This window comes from Haliotis rubra, unplaced genomic scaffold (genome assembly GCF_003918875.1).
Source record: "Haliotis rubra isolate DU_JTF1 unplaced genomic scaffold, ASM391887v1 Scf58, whole genome shotgun sequence".
Taxonomy (NCBI): domain Eukaryota; kingdom Metazoa; phylum Mollusca; class Gastropoda; order Lepetellida; family Haliotidae; genus Haliotis; species Haliotis rubra.
The window spans coordinates 1,167,454-1,185,702 of NW_025767279.1; the positions used below are offsets into that span (position 1 = coordinate 1,167,454).

The 18,249-nt window shown below is 39.4% G+C and overlaps 1 protein-coding gene across 5 annotated transcripts in view; it reads left to right on the forward strand.

Moving 5' to 3' along the window:
- Positions 1 to 18,249, forward strand: part of LOC124254735 (atrial natriuretic peptide receptor 1-like) — a 733,848-nt gene that overhangs the window by 495,231 nt on the left and 220,368 nt on the right. Inside the window, exon 1 of one of the 5 annotated variants that reach the window (XM_046688582.1) lies at positions 13,864 to 16,222. The exons of the other annotated variants lie outside the window; for them this stretch is intronic. Within the exon in view, the coding sequence (XP_046544538.1) occupies positions 15,547 to 16,222 (676 nt within the window). The 5' untranslated portion in view covers positions 13,864 to 15,546. Of the gene's footprint in view, positions 1 to 13,863; positions 16,223 to 18,249 lie in introns of those variants that run through there. 5 annotated transcript variants of the gene reach the window in all.

Sequence of the window (18,249 nt, forward strand, 5' to 3'; positions counted from 1 at the left end):
GTTTTGTTAAACACATACTAACCATACTTTCTATATTTTGTTACACAACCCTTGTGTGTTGCAAATCATTGTTGCTTTTACGTGCCTAAAATAGATTGAGTTCAATTTGGAAAAAAATTACTGAAACCGATAATATTTTGTGTCCAGCAAAAATTTCCAGAATTCATTTTACGGAATAATCTCATTTCCCAAATATGACCAACGTGATTCGTAAAAAGAAGTTTTAATACCATCGCCTGAGAGCCATTTAATGCCTGTGTGATACCCATTTTCAGATTGCAACACGTGTTTCCCGGCACGTAACATACAAGCGACCTATCGAATGACATAAACATACTTTCTCTGACATTTGACGTAATTATTCTATACTGCAATTTTCATTTTTATTTCATGCCATTCATGTGATTCCTGGAGAGTATTTGAAAACACTGATCAGCACAATGTTATGTAAGATATGTTTTTATATGTCCCTGGAAGTATTTACTAGGACCAGCATAGCTTTCGATTTTACAGATTCATGAATGTTTATAAAAAGCGACAAACCATTTTCCACATCATAAGGCATATCTTCTAAGAGGAGAATCTAAGTCAACTGTACTATTCCAACTGTAACATAAGCATATGGTTCCGAATCACTATCAGACATTAATGACACATGCTGTACGAGAAAAGGTGTTATCTCTGTTTAATAGAAATTCACTGACTGGTCCGGGCAGCAAACAGAAAGCCTTCTGTTTCCGTTTTCAGGCCAACCGACATCATCCAAGTGAACTACACGGCAACGTTGCTGTTCTCGTCCATACTGTACATACACTCGATGCGTTCAGGGTGCCTTCCCTTGAGTCTGTACCGATTTGATATGACACTTCGCTTGGATGAGACGCATATCAGTAAAGTTCAGCAGAACAGAACCATCAATAAAATCAACATTGACATTGCAGTTATGTTCAACATCCTTGGTTCTTTCATGAAAACTATGGATGCCTGTTTTTCACCGTGAGCTCTGACATTCTTCACAAGATAATCATCAGACAGCTAAACCTGTGAAACAGTTCACAATAATCTGTCATGAAGCGCCCCCCTGGATAATCTCGTTAAGCTCAAACTCAAACTCTCTTCTCAAAGAAAACCACTCTTGGTGGTACAATAAGCATTATTAAACATTTACAATACATAAAGGCAAGACGGCCCAAAGTACAGTTATAGATATACAATATAGATACAGTTTACAATATAATCATTAAGTCATTTTCACACTTTTATCAGATAAGTTTAAATAGTTTGCTAAATTTTGTGGTTGTACAAGATTTTGCTTCAAAATCATGTTTCTATGTGTCATTAGATTTGGAAAGGATAAGTATTCAGTGGGAATGTATTTCTTTCTTAGTTCAATAAAAGCTTGGCATTTAAATAAATAATGAAATTCATCTGCTACAGTAGGTGATTTACAGAGATTGTTGGTTTTATTTTCACGATCAATGCCATGCCAACGGCCAACTTCAACAGGTAGGTTATGGTTACAAGTTCTGTATTTAACATTTGGTAAGGAGAAGATTCTAAAATCGGAAGATTTTTAATGTATTTGTAATAGAAACCAACAGGGCTATTTTCTATCTCAGCTTTCCAGCTTTGGTAAAATTGATCTTTCAGAATTGATTCTACCTGAGACGTTAACTGTTGGCATGAAACATTTACAGGGTTGTGAAACATAAAAGATATACCTCATGTATCATGCATACATTTTTTACATATTTGGTCCAATTATCATATTCGTTCTCCCTAGCGCCTTGGATAAGTGCATAATTATAATTCATTTTTGATAGTTTTGGAGTAATTACAACAGAATGTAGCTTATACCAGTAATAGATTACCTTTTTAGGGGCCAATAGATAAAGGGGAACTCTCCCTAGTTCTCCATATACCGTATAGTTTGGTGTAGAGTTGCGTTAACCAATAGCAAATTTAAGAAATCTAAAATGAATCTTCTCAATAACTTGTAAATGCCCATGTTTCACAGCAAAACGTAGCTTTATTCGCTTTTTATTGCTTTATTAAATTGTCTGTTTCTGTTGAAAATCACTCTAGGATAAGTGTAATCGTCTACTATTTCCATCAATGGAAGCAAGCCTGTCACAACAGAAAGCAACAGAGGGACGAGCGAGGTTAATGGGACCAATCTGACATGATTCGTGTGTGAAGATGTCTGTAACTGGACATTTCATATCTTGTCCAATCATTATTATTTTAACCAGAGCGATCTATGTCCCAGCCAACACCTATAAAATTAAAACTGGAAAATGCGTAATATATACATAAAACCAGGGTCTTCGGCATGACCATTGAACGCTATACCAACTAGGCTACCCCCATCGCCCCGTAGTAGATAAGAGGAACTAACCCACGATCGAAGCGATCAGCGGTGCTTCTGACACACGGTGAGATCTTTGACATAAAGACAGACATGATTGTGAGAGATACAGCTGTGAGTCAGAAGAGGAAGGTCATAAAGCGAACCTTATTAATAAGCTGAAATTAGCTCATATGACATGAACTCTATTTTGTTAAAAAACGGTTGCGTGTGTAACGCATATTAAAGCACCAGCACACTCTCTTTCTTATTCATCATCCTTCATCAAATCATTTAATGACCATTTATTTACTGCTGTATTACTTCTACAAACTTCCGGTGGCGGCAATATTACCGTGACACAAGTTGCGGCGTCGGCTGCGGGTCACTTCAAAGAAAAGATAACATCGTGGACTGTTTGATGTTATTTGCCTTGTTACAGAAATATTTGTCATGAACATAGAACAGAGAAGTTTCAGCAGATGTGTTGTGTTTTGATCATAATCATCTCAAAGGATCTCTTTTATCTTTGAAATGTTGCATCTGTTTTCTGGATATCAAACGACTAATTAAACACATACATAGAGATTTTAAACTTTGTACAGAGACAAACAGCTATTATTATTGTTTATTCTCCAAGCATCAAGAGATTATTGTCTGAAAAAGCAGCTTAAAAATATCCGTGTAATTTAATATCTATGAATTACGGTTTCCACAATACTAATCCCGTAGTTCTTTGTGCATTGTTTTTAAAGGGAACCAATTAACTAGAGGTTTCCATTACCTGTACTGGAATCATCGTGGAATGAGCAAAAATACTAATTTGTCTCAGACAAAAATAGAATCTCATCCCTAAAGCAATTTTTCTCGTGTTTTTTGAGATGCACAGAAACAATGTTCCGCTTATAAAACCATATTGCTTTTGAATGAGTTAAAGCAAACGTCTTTTGTATGTTTTCCATATTACGTATTGATGCCACAAAGACATCAAATCTACTTCAAGTGTCAATAAATATTTGTTTGAATGTTATGTCATCGTCATTGATTCTCTGTTTGTTCATATTTTCCTACTCGAATATATCAATAGTAATAACTGTATAAGTGTTTCTGTAACAAACCAGAATAGCAGCTTGTTCATATGGCGAGAATACCAAGGGTGTGCAAAGTAAAGAGGAGGGCCTCAAAAGTAGAAATGTCGGACAAACTGTGACAGACTTTGCTGGTATTTTTTCAGTACAGGGCATTGTTAGTTTCCAGGAAAGCACTTGCCTGAAAATAGATCGTACTTGACATATTTGTGTTCTTGCACTTCTTAGGCCAAGGAATAAAAGCAATCAGGCTTGGAAGATCGAATGTCCTGATACTGTGCACATACAACTAATTATATAAATTGATAGAGACGCGTGTTTACGGAGACATACGATTATTCCACTAACTAATCGGTAGTCGTATAATTGAGTTGTAACACTTGTGAAGATGTAGGAGACAAAAGAGTGCATCAATGGTCCACGGCACGTTTTGTGATCAATTTTCTCAACTCTCTTTGTGCAGTTCATTACAGATACGTATGATAGACAGTAAGTAGACTGTCATACTAACCGGATAGTATTGAGCAATGAGGGAAGACAACGATTTGCACCTTCCTAAGTACAACATATGCGTACATTCTGAAATTACTTGGAGTGACTAATTAAGATGTTGCAGAGATATGATGTGTGGAGGATGATTGACAATCAGAACCTAATTATCGGTAGGATCACGTGAGTGTCAACTTTTCATGGGTTTGATATTGATCATACATGTTTCATGAGTGCGTTTGATCTCCTCGACATTTCCAAACATGGAAATGTGGCCTTCTGTAAAGATAAAATTGTTTGTCAATTGATCTTGCATATAGTCATGACGGGTGTCACAGGTGGGGCAGGATACGATCACCTTTTCGCGAACACATTTGATAATGATTTATAAAAACGTGCTTAGTCATCATATGGCATGGTGTCAATCATACCAGTAAGTTGTCAAATGTCAATCAACTGTTTCCAGATCGCCTCGCACAGAGGTAATACTGCTGCAAGCGCCGTCAAACAAACATAAACTCATACTGTACTCACAATTGTACAATCGACTCGAAGGGGAAATGGTTTTCATCGCCACTCTACTTGCCCACAGTGTGCGAAATAGTTTCCAAATTTTGCTAGCCAGTCGGGCTAGCTAGTCTGAAAGTTACTAGCCCACAAAATAATTTACTAGCCCGAAATGTGAATGTAGACACGGGTTTTATCATTAAGCTGCTAATAATAATGAACCATTTTTATCAGGCCATAATCTCGCATGATTTAAACGTGTATTATAACTTAACAAGTCGGAGATAGTGATATGTTTACAAAATGACCCCATGAAAATGCACTAGCCAGTTGGGCCAGTGACTGTGGAGATTTACTGGCCCGATTGGATTTTTACTAGCCACGGGCTAGCGGACCAGTGGCTATTTCGCACACTGCTTGCCCATGTGGTGTTAAAACCCCAAAGCGGTGTACCATAAATAGAGTGGTAGTTGACGAAATGTTCAACCGGGATAGTGTAATAAACTCTTGTGCTTCATATCGACTTTTTACTTATCAAACTCATGGGGTTTCATAGTGACTTGGGGTTGTGGGGTGGCCATGTGGTTAAAGTGTTCGCTCGTCACGCAGAATACCGCGCTTCAATTCCACACAGTTGAACACTGTTTTTTATCGATATCTGGTGTTCACCGATGTGATATTGTTGGAGCTTTTCTACAAGCGGCCTAAAGGTATACTCACTCATAGTACCTCTTAATCTAACACTATACACTTAAGCTTAAACTACTTACAGTGCTTGTGTCAATAACGAACACGGTTATAAGGTACTGACGACATAACGAACTATATTTTGGTCCCGAACACTTCTTTTTGTCGATCGTCACGCTGACGACCCGGGTTCGAATCCCCACATGGGCACAATGTGTGAAGCCCATTTATGGTGTTCCCCGCCGTGATATTGCTGGACTATTGCTAAAAAACGGCATAAAACCCACCTTACTCACTCACTCACTCACTCACTCTTTTTGTCGAAATGCGTATAACGAAATATGATTATAACGAACTTAAAATTAGGGGTCCCTTTGAATTCGTTATATTGTATTTATATGCCAGATATCTTGGACATACTGGTTATAAAACTATTGATTGTATATGGACCTTTTTTGACGATGAAAACAATTTATGTCAGCAATTGAGGACCTGAGGGCATGTCAAGAGAGCTATACCCAGACATATTTGTTTGAAATAATTATCAAAACAGGCTTTGCAGCATATTACTTGAAACCCATAGTCAAACCCTCAGTAATTGGATAATATGTACCAAATTACCAACACCTCCTTCCAAGACGTTCCAGTAAACACGGCGTTACTTAAGTCATACCATTAAGTCTGGTAATGACCCTAACTTTGACAGCCCAATGCACTGAGACGACCCAAAGTACGGGTTTGAGCCAGGCCAGACTGTTTATGGCCCCAGGGGATATCTTAGTGGGTGAGCTGAGCATCCTGTGAACTGTGAGGCGTCATGTGTTTTCCGTAGGAACTGTAATTGACTGAACCTGTATCCATAAACTAGTCCTTTACGACCTAACAACACCTTCCTGTGTCATGATATTTTCAAAGTAGGCTTATTGGACTTGATGTTGCCATAGGAAAAGTTATAGTTTTCTGTGAGAAGTAAGACATGTTTGCTGTGTACACATTGTCTATCTGGTTTGACATGGGGAAGATAGCTTGTGATAAAAAAAATCAGACACGGAATCCGATATTCTTGAAGGAAAACATGCTAGAGTAAATGGCTGATGCGGTGAAAACAGCTGTAACATCAAAGACTGCAACAGCAACTGCTTCGACCGCAGCCCTTCAGTCCCCTATAGAAGTAGGACTGTGAAATGCATCTGCGTAAAGATGTACTTTTCATAATATTGGTTCCGTGTGTGTTTGTTGTCAAGCGACGAACTCAGCGATATTTCAGCTATTGGAAGGCTGCAAATAACCGAATCTGCACGTCGGTTGACATTGTGAGCATCCGTCTAGAGCTAGATATGAAAATATGATAACAGGAAAATTGTGTAAAGAGCATCGATCTACGCAACTGGGATACGATGACATGTGTCAACCAAGCCAGTGAGTTTGATCCCGTTAGTCGCCTTATACAGCAGGCATGGGTTGCTGAAGTCCAATTCTAAACTGGTTCTTCAAAACTGGGTTTTCGGAGTGAAATCATGGGCATTTAATGCATAAGCACTTTACAACCCAAACCCTTCAAAGTGATCAAACACTTTCTCGTCACGGGGTTAAGACGTAACCTGGCAATCGTGCGTTCATCCTATCATATTTTCCGTGATGTAAACTGTTAATGATACTGGAGCATGTTCAGAAGATGAAATGATCAAACAACTTGGCGCAAGATTGCAATCAGGTAATCTCTGATAATCTCTGATTGCAGTACATTTTTCTTTTGCCTAGTTCCCGCGATGCGCACTACCATATTATGTGGTACGTTGATGAAATAGGGTCATCTAAGATCATCTAGATGTGTGCTAAATCACAAACTGGTAATCGCTGATGCCGATTGTTTTACAGTGTCCGCTTTGAAAACTACTGGACACATCGATAGGTTTAAGATTTATTCAGATTTACGGTCACAATTATGAGAGTTATCCAACAATACTAAAAACCTACTCCGAGTCTATTTTACCGATATTTGTGCCGATACATATAACAGGATCTAATGAAGATGAAGTTTGGACAGGGAACGAATATTGACATTTGGGTCGGGATGTTTGCTGCACTGGCATATATTGCTTTAAAAGGAAGTTAATCAATATTGGAGAAGCAGATTTTCATCCGATTGTATTGAACCTAATTAAAGCTATCACTCTACACCTATCTCTTGGATAGGTGTTCCTTCAAGGCATTGCGAGCACTAAAGGATTCCCAGAGAGATCTGCATTTATATCTTTCCAGCATTCCTAGGCGCCGAAGACTAGTGCATTTCTGAAATGGAAGCACAGCATCAATAAAAAGTCTGTGTCAATATCTATAAAGTTCTCTCAGAATAGGAAATTAGTCTGCTCAACGGCATCGAATCCCTTGGGTGGTCAAAGCATTGTAGGACGAAGCTTAGTTCTAAGTGCAGTTCAATTCTTTTAGTTAACTCCAACAAAACCCCGTTTGAACATCCAGTGCGGTTTCTTCAGCTACGTTGTAAGAGTTTGTGAAGCCCCACGTGGACGCGATGTGTCTGTCAAAGGCTGACGTTCCGAACCAATTGGGTATTGTGAAAACATCTCAGAAAGGATTGTTTAGCCATACAAGTACACTTGGTGCGAGTTTCGTGTGTTGTTAATATCAGCTTTGCAGCCCAGAAGTGTTATTTTCAGGCGACGTAATTTCTGCATGCTCTCTATCTTGTAAACGTTAAAAGAAAGTAGAGTTCCTGTCATGTCAACTAAAAACAACGAGTTCCGGCTTTGTGACTGACTGACTGACTGAGTTTGGTTTTACGCCGCTTTTAGCAATATTCCAGCAACATCACGGCGGGGGACACCAGAAATGGGCTTCACACATTTTACCCATGTGGGGATTCGAACCAGGGTCTTCGGCGTGACGAGCCAACGCTTTAACCACTAGGCTACCCCACCGCCCCCCGGCTTTGTGAACCATAATGATTTTGGAATTGAAATTTATTTCAGCAAACACTCACGTATGTATGCAAATTGTGCGAATAACGTTTGTCACAGATCGCGTAGGGCATGCTTACCCTTTTGCGAACATTTTGTGTCATTACAGTTTATTGATTCATATTCTCTTCACTACTGATTTGAGTGTGTGAGTGAGTGTGGTTTTACACCGCCTTTAGCAATTTTCCAGGAATATCACGCCGGGTACACCAGAAATGGGCTTCACACATTCTACCCATGTGGGAAATCGAACCCTGGTCTTCGTCGTGACAAGCGAACGCTTTAACCACTAGGCTACCCCACCGCCCCTACTAATTTGAGGGTCAGTCTATTTCGGCTGACTGGTTATGTTCTCTCGTTGCAATGGAATCTGTTTCGTTTGACTTACACTTTCAAAGTCGCCGATGTCTTACATTTGCGATATTCCAACTTACACTTTCAAATTCGCTGATAATGATATCATTGAGTAACCGTCTTCCCATGAGACCAAACTGTGAATATCCTGGCTAGAATTGATCTTGATCTTATCAGCGTAGTAATGTGAAGTACGTGCGTGTGTTTTATGCATCCGGCAGTTGAATCACTTGTCACTTGCACCTCTTCAGTAACCTATGCTTGTCGTAAGAGGCGAGCGGCGGTGGGGTAGCCTAGTGGTTAAAGCATTGGCTCGTCACGCCGAAGACCCGGGTTCGAATCCCCACAAGGGTACAATGTGTGAAGCCCATTTCTGGTGTTCCCCGTGGTGATGTTGCTGGAATATTGCTAAAAGCGGCGTAAAACCAAACTCAGTCAGTCAGTCGTAAAAGGCGACTAACGGGACCGGGTGGTCAGGCTCGCTGACTTGGTTGACACATGTCATCGTATCCAAACTGCGTAGACCGATGCTCATGCTATTGATCACTGGATTGTCTGGTCCAGACTCGATTATTTACGGACTGCCGCCATACAGCTGGAATATTGCTGAGTGCGGCGTTAAACATCAAGTCAACCAGCCAGCCCGCGAGACCATGACGTACCACAGTTGAGGAATTACATGGTCGCACAGAAACACTTGGTATCATTACCATTTGAGTTGGAAGCATACAACGGGATCTGCTTGTATCAGATATTTAGTGATTATGGGTTGGTGCAACTTCTTATATATATATATATATATAAATATATTTTATCAATGTCACATTTTTGGCAAAAGAATAAAACATTGGATTATATATCAGTTTCAAACATGGATGATTTGGAATTGAACCAATATTGTCAAAAAGGATTGATATCGGGAGTTTTGTTTGATATATTATGTACATTTCCACACGTCTTCCATGAAATCGAATCGAATAGACAACTGGACAGTTTGTGTCAACTCAGTTATCATGCATTTCATGCTTTCTTCAGATTTGAAAATGATAAAAATTGTGTTCCTTGCTACAAAAGTATTAGCTATGCTTTTGAAATATGTTTTGGAAGTGATTGAAAACATATGGATATTGCTTTACTGTCACGCAGGAGACATTAACACCAGCGCAAGCATTTCTCTCGCAATCCTTTTTATTTTCATTACACTTGAAAAAATAAGAGCTATGAGGTGTTTGACTTTTAGCTGGGTTCTATTGATTAATCATCGTGGAAACTTAACAGGCTTTGACCACGGATCAGATTGGCTGATTGAAGTTTATCCCAGGATGAAGTGATATTTTTGTGGCATAGCAATACACATACCCTTGAAAATAAATGCAGGAACACTTCATTCTGAGGTTTTGTTGACTCGGCACGTTTTAAGATAAAATGCATGGCTCAATTATGCGGTTGTTCTTGTATAAACTACTATTTGCTGACGTTCAGACTGTGTTGGGGGCGGCGGGGTAGCCCAGTGGTAAAAGTGTTCTCTCCTCACGCCGAAGACCGGTTCGATTCTCCACATAGGTACAATGTGTGAAGCCCATTTCTGGTGGACACTGCTGGAATATTGCTAAAATTGGCGTAAAACCACACTCGCTCACTCAATCAGAGTGTGTGAATGTGATTTTCTATTGATATCTTGGACACTGATGATCACCTAAACTCGTTTCTCTTTAGAATCAAGTTCACCACATACGTATTAAAACCGAAGGGTTGAATGTGTTTAATATTTTCTTGAATCCTAACACACGCTGTTTAACTCAATAGTATGTGATGTCATGGAGGAATATGTGCTTCACAGCCGTATGACATAGTATGACTTCACAGCCGTATGACATAATGTGACTTCACAGCCGTATGACATAGTATGACTTCACAGCCGCGTGACAGAGTATGACTTCACAGCCGTATGACTTCACAGCCGTATGACACAGTATGACTTCACAGCCGTATGCCATATTGTGGCTTCATATCCACATGACGAAGTATGACTTCACATCCGTATGACATAGTGTGGCTTCACAGCCGTATGGCATAGTATGGCTTCGTAGCCGTATGACATAGTATGGCTTCACATCCGTATGACATAATGTGACTTCACAGCCGTATGACATAGTATGGCTTCACATCCGTATGACATAATGTGACTTCACAGCCGTATGACATAGTATGACTTCACGGCCGTATGACTTCACAGCCGTATGACACTGTATGACTTCACAGCCGTATGACATAATGTGGCTTCATATCCACGTGACGAAGTATGACTTCACAGCCGTATGACATAGCATGGCTTCACAGCCGTATGACATAGTATGGCTTCACAACCGAATGGCATAGCATGGCTTCACAGCCGTATGACATAGTATGGCTTCACGTCCGTATGACACAGCATGACTTCACATCCGTATGGCATAGTATGGCTTCACAGCCGTATGACATAGTATGACTTCACAGCCGTATGGCATAGTATGGCTTCACAGCCGTATGACATAGTATGACTTCACAGCCGTATGACATAGTATGACTTCACAGCCGTATGAAATAGTAAGGCTTCACAGCCGCATGACGAAGTATGGCTTCACAGCCGTATGACATAGTATGACTTCACAACCGTATGACACAGTATGGCTTCACAGCCGTATGATATATTATGACTTCATATCCGCATGACGAAGTAAGACTTCACAGTCGTATGACACAGTATGGCTTCACAGCCGTATGACGAAGTATGACTTCACAGTCGTATGACAAAGTACATGACAAAGGATGCCTTGTGTTTCATGTCTTGTCTCAGGGTGTTTTAATGTTCCACCTACGTGTAGGAAACCACGTTTACATGTGGTTAATGCGTTCGCTCGTCACACCGAAGACCTGGGTTCGATTCTCCACATGGGTACAATGTGTGAAGCCCGTTTCTGGTGCCCCCTGTCATATTGCTAAAACCGGCGTAAAACTCAACTCACTCACTCACTCACTCATGGTTTAAATTAGGAAAGTCGCTCGTTGTCTTCATCATCTTCATTTCAAAGGCATAATCATAATGCTTGGTGATAGTCAAAAGTTAATAATAGGTACTTCTACAACGAATAGTGATAATGTTTGATAACAATAATAATAATAATAATAATAACAATGACCACATAAAAACAAATAATAACGTTTATGATACAAATTTGAAATGGATAAAGATCTTCTTTGTTTTAATAATGAACATCTGTGAAGTATAGATTAACTGGAGACTACCGACACATTGTTTCCAGTCCGCCTGTCCGCGAACTCGCCTAACCACTTTCGAGTTAATGCACAAATTGTCTTCGAAACATTAAGTCATTACGTCGTTGCTGAACTGTTCACGACTCATGTGAACCCATGGACACCGAGCAATGAACTAATTCTCCCATGTTTGAACTGCATCTCTGCTCAAGTTGATGTTTAAAAAGCATGGGATTTGCGAGCTTCGGAAGTTACGTGTTGGTTCCTAATAAGGAGTTAATGACGGAAATTATAGTGGTCACCGAACCAGGTCTAAGAGAAGCACCAGTACAATCAGTCAGCCGTTATAGGGGATGTACAATTTATGGGCCGTCTTTTTTCGGACCATTTATCGTCGGTTAAATGGCTTTAAGATTAACCAGGAGTAGAACACCTGATTGTGTCACGTCCGCTAACTGGCAGGTAAATACAGTCCTGTAACGATGATATTGTTAGAATAGCGTGGAAAGTTTTAAACTATAGTAGAGTGATATAATTATACGTTCATTCCGACATGTCAGTCATATTACAAAGGTTGCATACCTTGTTCAGAATGCACTGGTAGCCGTGGTCTAAAGCGCCGAAATTTACCATACGAGGTTATGTCCCTTACAAGGGCAAGGATCAGCTGGTGATGGATTGTTTTAACACAAGGCTCCCTGATTATCATTATTCCTGATTTACCTGTGCAAAATCGATTCACGAAATTTTGAACATCGAAGACTTCGATATTTTCTACCGTTGTAAACAGACAGGGTTTTACATAAGTGTAAGACTGAGTAAAACAGACCAGAAAAAAATATATGTTTCGTCTACATAGCTCAGTAGTCTGACCGCCATGGTTTACTTTGACCTGTGCGTGTAAGTCTCCCTTAGGTCATTTGGGGCAAACTGACCGAGCAACGTTTAATACCACTCGATCTGGACCTCCTTTTCAAACCGTTAAGTTCGTTTACCAAAGAAAGTGTTATAGAGGCTTCCGCTCTTCTTGTAGTTATTCTTGTTGCAGGTTATAAATCAATAATTCATTTATATTAATGGTCCACTTATTTAATATATGGACCAGCAGTTGTAGCCTCGGGCCAATTATGATTTGGACTACATTCATTCTAACATACTTATCGCAGGAAGGTCTGCAACATTTACAGTCGTGTTAGAGATTGTTGAATCATCTAATGGGCACACTGCAATCACGATGTCCCAGAAATAAAAGCAGCAAACATTGGAATAGTTTCTCACCCAACACTACACGTTTGCTACGCAAAAGAAGTCCAACCAATTTTCATGGCGCAGAATAACTTCATTAAACTGAATGCTTGGGGGTTCATTTAACTTCTTTTGACTGTTATACGTTCTCGCAGGCAAAACGTCACATTTGTTGTCTCACTGCGGAGTGGACAACGGTAATAACGATTTTTTGCCAAACGAAATAAATCAGTGATTGATAGCATGAGCAGCTATTCACGCCACGTGTATGGAGACAAATCCCGGCTAAACATTAAGCCATCTGTTTCACATTCTAATTAAATCCACACGCATGCGCGCTCCTGTTTCTGGAAGACTAAAACTGATGAAGAGCGTACCTTTAAACTAAATCAATCTGTTACCATTCTAAAAACATTGTCAAGGCATTAAGGACAGTGTTAATTATTGACATGAATACGTTCAGTATTTATGACGTGTTGTTTCCGGAGTCAGAGTGGTTTTTGTAACATTTATTCGATTTAAGTTTCTTCCGTAAAACTAAATAATCCTTTTCTCGAACAAACAGTCTTGCAGACGCCGCTCTGTTTAAAAGCTTAATCAATGCACACACGCTCGTAAATTCACTCCAGTACTTTTCGATTTTAATCAAAATAAACAATCGTGCAATGTTATTGTTATTCTACAGTGAAATCAATCGATAACATCGTAAACTAATCTGTATTTAAATTTTAATCATTATAAACATCTCGTACAATTAATTCGACACATCTCCTACACATGATGAACCCCCGCGGACTTCATCAAATGCCCTTAAACATAACATAGACATTGCAGTGAAGTTAATTCAACGCAGCGTGGGACTGTGAACGTTCCGCTAACATACGCTTCAATGACTTTGTCACCGTGGATCAAAACCTGCGGGCGTACAGCGATTTAGGGACAGTCTGTTCTCTGTGCTGCAGTCCCTTGACAATAGAGAGTATCACCAGGTCGTCCTCTCTGAGACGAAAGAAAGCTTCTTTAGGATCAATAAGATCTGATATGGTCTAGTATCGGGCAACGAAGAGCCCTCTGAGCGGACACAACTTGGCTGGGTTACTCACACAGATATCGTTTCAGAAAAGACGACTCCATACAGTTCGCCGAGGCTGCATGGACAGAGCGTTAAGCCTTCACCCACAGCAACGTAGTGAGTGTTGTTGAAACTTTAGCGTGCGTGTTGAAAGATGGGTGCTAATCCGTGGAGTATACTAGTGATCTGGGACTACCTGCTGTCGGGGTGATGTCATTCAAAAGGAGCACCCTTAAGTATATTCCTCCATTCTGTTTATGTTATAGGACATATATAATTCATTAGAAAAGGTAATTACTACACTACCGTTTGCTGGCATTGTCTACATTGATTATATGAGAAGAGTTTCTTAAAGCACACCTTGGAGTATTTCAAAGAGCGTCGTTGTGTGCTTGAGATTCAGTTTCTACATTAACCTGCACATCAGGAAGCAATCTTCCTGGTATTCATTCTGGCATTTCAGATGTCACATGGTGAGGAAATGTTGGTTGACCGATGTTGACATTTTACATATCGACTTCACACTTTCGTCAGTGATGTACATGCAGTCTGCCATGAAACAATTAGCGGTGATTGCATAAGCTTGTACGTGGACCATTGAACTGGATAGACAAGGATACAGGAAAATACTCCCTGGGAACTACAGATGAAACTCATGTCAGCGTGACTGTCGCTGACTTCATTGTTCGATGAAACATATGGCGAAGGACACAGTTGGATGAAATTAAAACGAATTCTCTTTTGACTGTGTAGGATATATCGTATAAGTACACGAGTCACGTTTGTCCGCATAATTGTTTGACTAATTTCAAACTTGATGTTTTTATTTGAATAATGTATGTCGCTTAATTTCATCAAAATGTGTATACATATCCCGGTAATACTAATGTCATCAGGCATATGTCAATATTTTGTGCTTGACATATGCATATCAGTAATATAATCCAGTAACAATATCAGCGAGAGTAAGCTGACTCATGTGTTCTAAAGTTAGACGTATAAACTCCATCCTACATTGACTATACAACAGATGTGAGATGTGCCCATGTACAATGGTATACGATTTGGTTGTGAACAGAGGTTAATCAAACCGCCACAGCTAGTTATTTAATCAGATGTCAGCCAGGTGCGACTACAGCATTTGCTGCTGTCACCTTACTCCTGTTTCACTCTGTGTGACTTCAGTGTGACTTATCGACCCGACTTCCCCAACACGCCACATTCCAGCTAGCCGATTCAACCTGTGGAGTCGACATATATTCTTTATCGTTGCACAATACACGTCCAGCGAGCATGACCTGAGTTGAGCGCTGTGTATCAACAGCTTCCTGTTCAGAAGACACCACGTGACGTTTCTTCCTATATAGGCACTGAAGAGAAGACCATGACGCCACAATATATTTGATGAAAGGATGATTAGCGTAATGCTATACTAATCTGATGACTAGAAAATTAGAGGAAGACACTGAAGCTCTGAAGAAGTGACAAGCTTCCTCCTTCAGCCAGGCTCATTCGTCTACAGTCATGGGGTACCTTCCTTGTGCCTTGGTTTGTCTTTGGCTGCCTGTTTGTTTGTCTATGGAAGTCAAACTTGCTGTGATTTTGCCTTTCGACGACGAACGTATGTTCTCGGTGAGACGAATTGCACCGGCTATTAACCTTGCTATTACCGAAATCAATGAAGACAAGACTTTAATGAAGAATCACAAATTCTCCGTTAAATACAACGACTCGAAATGTGACATAGCAGAAGGAATTAACAAAGCTATCACTTTCTACATCAGGAAAGAAGCCCACGTGTTTCTTGGACCTGTGTGTGATTTTGCAGTTGCCCCCGTTGGACGACAAGTATCTTTCTGGAATATACCCGTCATTTCTGGAGGGGCCATGGCTCGAGATTTTAGTGTGTACAGATCGACGCAGTACCAGCTTCTTACGAGAGTAGGGCCTGTTAATTCTAGGTCCCTATCAATATTCTTCGCCAAGTTGATGTCTCATTACAAGTGGTTGAAGATCAAACTTCTGTATTCAAAGGAGGGCCAGGATTATCTCATTAAGGGACTGTGTCATTTGGCTATAGAAGCTTTGCATTACGATCTGGACGCGCTGGCCCCTAACATAACTCAGGATTATTTCCGTCTTGATAGTAAAACCGACATGGAGAAATTGTTGAAGGAGGAGATCGGCCTTGATTACTCAGGTAAGGGCGTTTAATTTTTACATTTACAAGAACAGACCTCATCCTGGTTGAGCATGATATATTTATGCGTCGTAAATATACATGTGTTCAGCATTATCGCGTGAGATGGTTATATGTGAATGCTGTTGTCATTTCTGAAAGAAGGACTGAGACAGAACAATACATCCTGGTACAATTAATGATATCTATAGCGAGAATGAAACAAATTCCCCATCCAATACACTGAAACCTAATCCCCATCCCATACTCTCACACGTAATTTTACCCAACCAATACACAAGTACCATATTCGTTTAACAACCCATAAACACATACGATATTCTTCCAAAAGACACATGCAAGTCACCGGTGTGGCTGGTTTAATGAGATTTGTGTATTTGAATTGTATGATAGGTTGGATGAAGAATTTTAATATAAACTCAGGTTATAAATCCCACTCCAACCAAATCATGAAGACAGGTTATTTGCATACATCGATGTTTTTAGGATAATGTTAATTCTATGTTTAATATATATGTGTTGTAAATATGTTTATCTCACTGAAACTAAGCCATGAAGACATACATGAGAATTTTGGAAATGATTGGAAATTTCATTTGCAAAATACACGACATGTCAACGTTTTACAGAACCCTTTCATACTACAACAGTGATTATTCAATACGGCGTTATAATTATACATTGCGTTCAACACGTAGGATTATTATTGTTTAAATTTGAATAAATCATTCACCAACTTAATATTAAATAGAAAATTAAATTTCTGTAAGTTTCAGTTGCAAATACAGTGAAGTTGCCAAGCCTTCTGTAGAATACATCATGCTTACGGGTATTGGTACAAGAATATTATTAATATAAATCATAAAATTGACACAACATTTGCATCCAAACGGACAGCAACACAATTAGTAGGTTGACGGGACCTCCACATCATTACTAGAATCCCAGCCTATGCATTCATACACCGATGTAAAAATAAATACCAGTTTTGTGATCGTGTACTCCATAGTTGGAGTATAACGAAACGGTTTTATGTTCTTTTGTGTGTTGTCGTATCGCCTGCATTGTGGTTTTACACCATCTATTTAGACACCCAACAAAGGCGGGTACTGACTACAATATTGTTGTCGAGTACCTGTCGCATTTATCAATACATAAAACTCAAATGCCGCCAATCCCAGATAGTTAGAATGATTTAGGGTAGTATGTGCTTTTCATTGTGGACACATAAAATTTTACGACCTCCATTCGAAATAGAAATAGCCAGGTTGATGGTTTATTTATGTATTTACAATTTGCCAAGTTGGTCATAAGTCACTTGTATATGTCCCCAATACATATATACTCACGGAAACCGTATGTGATAGTACCAAGCATCAAAAAATAAATTCAAGTGTCATATGAAATCATAAATGTGTACATTTATGTTGTCTCTCTTTTTAGCTATGAAAGACGTTTCTTGATAATGAATGGTTTGGTGGAAGTTAGTATTTAATATTCATACGAAGCTGGTCTGTTTTTTGGTGATGTTTTACCATTTTCATTATGAAATAAATCGTATAATTAATTTAAGTGTTAGCTGGTCTTTATTAATGACTGATATTGGCATGCGTCTGTAACACAATGACTGATATTGACATGCGTCTAAAACACTGATTGCAATTGACATTCGTCTATAACACTGACTAATATTGACATGCGTCTATAACACTGATGGATGATGACATGCGTCTGTAACACTGATATTGACACACGTCTGTAACACTGATATTGACATGCGTCTATAACACTGATATTGACATGCGTCTATAACACTGATATTGACACACGTCTATAACACTGATATTGGCATGCGTCTATAACACTGATATTGACACACGTCTGTAACACTGATATTGACACACGTCTGTAACACTGATATTGACACACGTCTATAACACTGATATTGACATGCGTCTATAACACTGATATTGACATGCGTCTATAACACTGATATTGACATGCGTCTATAACACTGATATTGACAC